Raw genomic sequence first — 6000 nt, forward strand, 5'->3', positions numbered from 1 at the left:
TCTTAAACAACCATGCCAGTGGTGGGCCAGGACTTGATGCCGTCAGGCTCGTAGGGCAGGACCTGCATACACAATGTGGGAGAAAAAGTGTCAGAGTTGTTGTTGACTTAGGCAGACTTTGCCGGAATCCACTGGAAAGCCTGACTGACTGCCCTTCTGAAGGGTTTTTATGACCTACCAGCATGTCCCAGAAAGCAGCTTAGGAACCAGCAGTCCTGGAGACAGGACCCACATAATCATCTGTGTGACTTTTGTTCCTAGGTTTTTCTGAAATACATTCTTGACTATCCTCTGGGTGACAAATTGAGACCAAACTTGGAATTCATGCTCGCTCAACTGAAGTAAGCTTAAGCCATTACCTCTGCAGGGGTGAAGGGTAGTTTCTTCTTTCCATTTAAAACAGTGGCTATCTTGAGAAGGATGAGGCCTGGACATAGTGTCTCTCTCAGTGACTTGGTTATCGGACACTGCTTGTCTTCATACAGCAATTCTGTGAGTTGCTTTTCAATTTAGTCTGACTCTTGAGTGTCCTAAGAGTTCACGTAGAAGAATGTTGAAAATCTGACAAATTATATTTACATCTGAACGTAAGCTTAATGAATATGTACAGGCATTAAAATTGGGGAAACAGAGCATTTTTCATTTTTTAAGAAGACTGACACCTTGATACAGTCTCAAAATTTAAAATAATTACTGGTAATTTAGAAGGTACTAACAAGCCCATCTAATGTCCTTGCCCTAGTTATGAGCATGAGACTGGGAGAGAATCCGCCCTGGAAATGATCGCCTATCTCTTTGACGCGTTTCCTCAGGTACTGTGATCCCACACAAGCTCCTCAGTCATTTTCCCATGAGCCTAAAATCCCTCAGCCCTCATTTGCTGGAGCTTCTATGGGAATCCCATTCTAAGTGTGTTCACAAATCCTTTTTTAGGGACTGCTCCATGAGAACTGTGGAATGTTCTTTATTCCTCTTTGTCTAATGATGGTGAATGATGACTCTGCCATGTGCAAAAAGATGGCATCCATGGCAATCAAATCCCTACTCAATAAAATCAGCCTCGAGAAGAAAGATTGGCTGTTTGAGATGGTTACCACCTGGTTTGCTGCAAAAAAGGTAGGCATTGCTTTAGTCATAGTTCAGTGAGAAGTCTTAGCTTCTGGTGTTCATACTTTAAATAACAAAGCATATTGTACATTACTGAATTAGTTTCCCCAAATGCTTTATTTTTATCTGATTATGCAAATAATGTATTCTTAAAGCATATGAAGTTATAGATGGTAATATAAAAATTATCTGTATTCCTGTGACATTATGGCTAGTAAAGTACTTCACAATATGAATGGACCATAATTTACTTAACCAGCACCTCTTGATTTGTTTCCACATTTTGTTCATGCCATTTCTGGAATGTGATTTTTATCATTGTATCTACTTGCTGACTGTGCCCTGGGATCACTGGCTATCTTTGTGGATATAAACAACCATGCCCTTGGTTTATGAGTAGCTCATTGAATACCCACTTAATGTGGAGTGGGGGGTGAGGATGAGACTTCTCTCCATTTCTTTTTGTTTAAATTTAAAATGGAAAAAACACATTAAAGTGCTCATAGGATAATGATAATAATAAATGCCACTTTTTAGATTGTTGCTCTCGGGTGTGAAGATTCAGCACATGGTGTATGTTGGCCATCAGAGCTCCGTGTCGATAGATTTGCGGCATCAGAAAGACATATGTTTATTGTCTCCGAATACTGAGGACAAAATAATGCCCACCTTCATTTTCCACGTGCTCCTGACATTGCCTTGTGGTTGCTTGTTTTTGGTAGAGCATAAACAGGCAGCTTGCTGCCCTGGTCTGTGGCCTATTTGTGGAAAGTGAAAGAGTTGACTTTGGGAGAAGACTTGGGACTGTCCTTCCTGTGGTTGAAAAGGAAATCAATCCTGAAAACTTCCAAGATGTAAGTAATTTGCTAGGGAATAAGACTTTTACGGCTTTACTCAAGGTGGGCTAGTTGATAAATTAAAAATTATTTGTGTTCGATAAATATTGCTTATCAGTAAAAGCAGGGATGCAGTGCATTTGGAACTTCTTTTAAAATGAAGATTAAAGTAAGTTATCTTCAATAGTGTATGAAGATTGAAGTTTCTCACTGGGGATGGTCTGGTCCCCAGGGACATTTTGCGGTGTCTGGAGACATTTTGGTTGTCACATCTGGAGGGCAGAGGCCCCGATGCTGCTAAATACCCTCCCGTGCACTTGTCAGTCCCACAGGGGTCGTCAGGCCCAGGGAGCAGGAGTGCGGGGCTGAGAAGCTGTGGGTGGATGTGCTGGAGGGAAAGTGCCCACCACACACATGCAACTTGGCGTTTTATTCATTCGTATCCATCTTGTTTTTAGATCATAGAAGCGACAGAGGAAAAAGCTGCAGATCGCCTTCTGTTTAGTTTTCTTACGCTGATAACTAAACTCATCAAGGAATGTGATATCATTCAGTTTACAAAGCCCTCTGAGATGCTGAGTAAAATCTGGAGTAAGTATTTCCTTTTTATTTAAATCTTAAAAATAAACATATGTGTTGTGATATAATTACTGAAGATAGATTTGGGAAATGAGAATATGAATACTTTAAAAGGCATATAATGTCAGGAAAAAAGTTCATGAGGAAAAAAATGTAAGGCCAGGTATGGTGGCTCATGTCTGTAAGCCCAGCACTTTGGGAGGCTGAGATAAAAGGATTGCTTGAGCCCAGGAGTTTGAGAAACCTGGGCAATATAGCAAGAACTGGTCTATACAAAAAAATTTTTAAAAATAAGGCAAAGCATGGTGGCACATGCATAGTCCCAGCTACTTGGGAGGCTGTAGTGAAAGGATCACCTGAGCCCAGGAGGTCTAGGCTGCAGTGAACTGTGATTATGCTACTGCAATCCAGCCTGGGTGACAGAGTCAGAACCCTACTCAAAAAATAAGTGAGGGGGCAATCCCTTTGGGCCCCCTCCCACTGTGGGAGCTTGTCTGTCCTCAGTAAATCCTGCTTTCTCACTTAAAAAAAGAAAAAGAAAAAGAATTTTAAGGCCCTATCAGACTGATACAGTGAAAATGTTTCTTTCTGAAAAAAAATGTTTATGACTTCTTTTTTTTTTGAGTTGGAGTCTCACTCTGTCGCCCAGACTGGAGTGCAGTGGCTGCTCCTGGCCACCGCAGCCTCGACCTGCTAGGCTCCAGCGATCCTTCCACCTCAGCCTTCCAAGTAGCCGGAATTACAGGCATGTGCTACCACGCCCAGCTGATGTTTTGATTTATTGTAGAGATGAGGTCTCGCCACCCAGACGGGTCTCAAACCCGCGGGCTCAGGCAATCCACTCATTTCAGCCTCCCAAAGGCACGGGATTATAGGCTGAGCCACCAAGCCCGGCTGACTTCTTAAGTAATACATTTTATTTATAAAGGAAAGAATATTAATTATGGAGAATAAAAGAAAGATAAAACATTCCCAAATTTCTGCTTGCTACTTGGTAAGTTTGTGTATACTTACTTTTTTTCCAGTGTGTTTATTTACTTTTTAATTTTCCCCTCAGCTTTATTGAAGTATACTTGACAAGTATAAATTGTATGTACTTACAGTACACAGCATGTCATTTTTATTTTCCATTCAGTTTTTCTTTTTGTTAAATGGCATACTTCTTTTGAGAGGGTGTTTAATTTCATGTAGACTTTTCTATCCTGTTTGTACTTAAGTAAGCATGTTACTGTCCTATAACCCACTTCGTAGATATCCTTTTAAGTAGCCATATAGTGGTCCACAATTTAGATATGCCATAATTTACTAAACTCTTTCACTTCCAGAGAACATTTACGTTTTTATAGTCGTGCATTGCTTTAACAACTGGGACCTGTTCTGAGAAATGCATCCTTAGGTGATTTCGTTGTGTGCAAACATCATAGTGTCCATATACACACACCTAGAAGGCCTGACCGGCCACACTGGGGCTGTGGTCTAGCCTGTGGCCCATAGGCTACAAACCTGTCCAGCATGTTCCTGCACTGATACCCTAGGCAGTTGCAACACAATGGTAAGTATCTGTGTATCTAAACATAGAAAGAAAAAATAAGAAATAAAAAATAAACATAGAAAGTACAGTAAAAATATAGTACATATGAAAATCTTTGTTAGTCAGTAGTGCCAAACCATATTATGATCTTAGAGACCACTACTATATACGTGGTCCATCATTGACTAAAATGTCATTACATGGCGCATGACTCTGTATCACTCCCTAAATGAAAAATAAGACCCCAGAATTTTTATTTTAACATACTCAATTTTGATTAGTCAGTGGAAGATTGACATTGGAAAACTCCTTATAGTGCCCGTCTGGTTTAAGAACCAAAACTCATGACTTGTGACAAATGAGGCCACTGTACGACTTACTCTGATGTGGCTTCACTGAGACTTGGCCAGATTATTACAGAGGTTCATGTAGAACAAAAAGTAAAAACATGCTCATGAAATATAGCAGCAGAGACTAAAATGTATGACATTGTTGATCCATCCTGTTCCCAATACCCAAATCGTAGGACTTTTTAACTGTACTTTGCAAGTGTGGCATGTGGAGAACACCTTGTTGTATAATGCTTTTATTTGTTTATTTTGAGTCAGAGTCTCTGTTACCCAGGCTAGTGTGCAGTGGCACACTCACAACTACCACAGTCCCTACCTGCTGGGCTCAGGTGATCCTTCCACCTCAACCTTCCAAGTAACTGGGACTACATGCACGAGCCACTATGCCTGGCTCCTTTTTTGAATTATTGTAGAGATGAGGTCTCGCCAAGTTGCCCAGGCTGGTCTTGAAACCCTAGGTTCAGTCGGTCCTCTCACCTCTGCCTCCCAAAGTGCTGGGACTGCAGGTATGAGCCACCATGCCCAGCTGGAGTCTATTGCTTGTTAATGACGGTAATGCGCATCAGGAAATGTCAGTGCAGGTGCCGCCATGTCTCCCTTGAATCTCAGCTTTGCTCGTGGAACTGCCTGTTTGTAGCTGGTTGTGTCTCTTGTGTCACTTAGCGTGCCGGGACCTCTAGGTTTTCCTGGTGTTCCCAGTGTCTGTCTACCTCACTTCTCCCTAGCTCCTTGTGAGCTTCTGGGACACAGAGACTGTTTTGTTCATCTTTTTTTATAATTGATTCATAATAATTCTACTTGTTTATGGGGTACCTGTGGTATTTTGATTCAAGCATGCAGTGTGTAATGACCAGGTAATTGGGGTGTCGATCACCGTAAATATGTGTCATTTATTTGTGTTGGGCACATTTCAGGCCCTCTCCTCTGGCTATTGTGAAATACACAATATCTTTGCCTACTTTGTAATGGGGTTGTTTGTTTTGTTTCTTTTCAGCACATTTGAGTTCCTTGTAGATCCTAAATGTTAGGCCTTTGTCAGACCTGGAGTTGGCAAATACTTTTTCCCAGTCTGTGGGCTGTCTCCCTGCTCTCTTGATGGTTTCTTTGGCTTTGCAGAAGCTTGTCAGTTTAATGAGGTCCCACTTGTATATCTTATCTCTTATGGCCCGTGCGTTTCAGGTTTTGCTCAGGAATTGGATGCCAGTTCCAACTTCCATAAGGGTGTGTCCTGCATTTTCTAAAGTTCTTATGGTTTGAGGTTTTACATTTAGGTCTCTGATCCATTTAGAGTTAATCTTTGTGTATGGGGATAGATAGGGGTCCTGTCTGAATCTTCTGCATGTGGTCAGCCAGTTTTCCCACCACCATTTACTGAATAGGTTTTCCTCTCCCCAGTGGTGGGTGGTGGAGGCTATACAGATACTTCTCAAAAGAAGACATACAAGCAGCCAACAGATACATGAAGAAATGTTCAACCTCACTAGTCATTAAGAAGATGCAAATTAAAATTACACTGAGATACCACCTAACTCCAGTCAGAATGACCATTATCAATAACTCAAAAAATAACAGATGCTGGAGAGGATGTGGTGAAAAG

At 41.3% G+C, this 6000-nt stretch overlaps 1 protein-coding gene across 1 annotated transcript in view; it reads left to right on the forward strand.

The window, feature by feature from the left end:
• Positions 1-6000, forward strand: part of UTP20 (UTP20, small subunit processome component) — a 98475-nt gene that overhangs the window by 87070 nt on the left and 5405 nt on the right. The window contains exons 52-56 of the mRNA XM_008064698.1: positions 262-341; positions 743-812; positions 934-1116; positions 1830-1961; positions 2402-2534. Coding sequence (XP_008062889.1) covers positions 262-341; positions 743-812; positions 934-1116; positions 1830-1961; positions 2402-2534 — 598 coding nt within the window. The remainder of the gene's footprint in view (positions 1-261; positions 342-742; positions 813-933; positions 1117-1829; positions 1962-2401; positions 2535-6000) is intronic.

The sequence above is a fragment of the Carlito syrichta genome, unplaced genomic scaffold, assembly GCF_000164805.1.
Source record: "Carlito syrichta isolate Samal-C Ts95f unplaced genomic scaffold, Tarsius_syrichta-2.0.1 Scaffold307930, whole genome shotgun sequence".
NCBI classification, from domain to species: domain Eukaryota; kingdom Metazoa; phylum Chordata; class Mammalia; order Primates; family Tarsiidae; genus Carlito; species Carlito syrichta.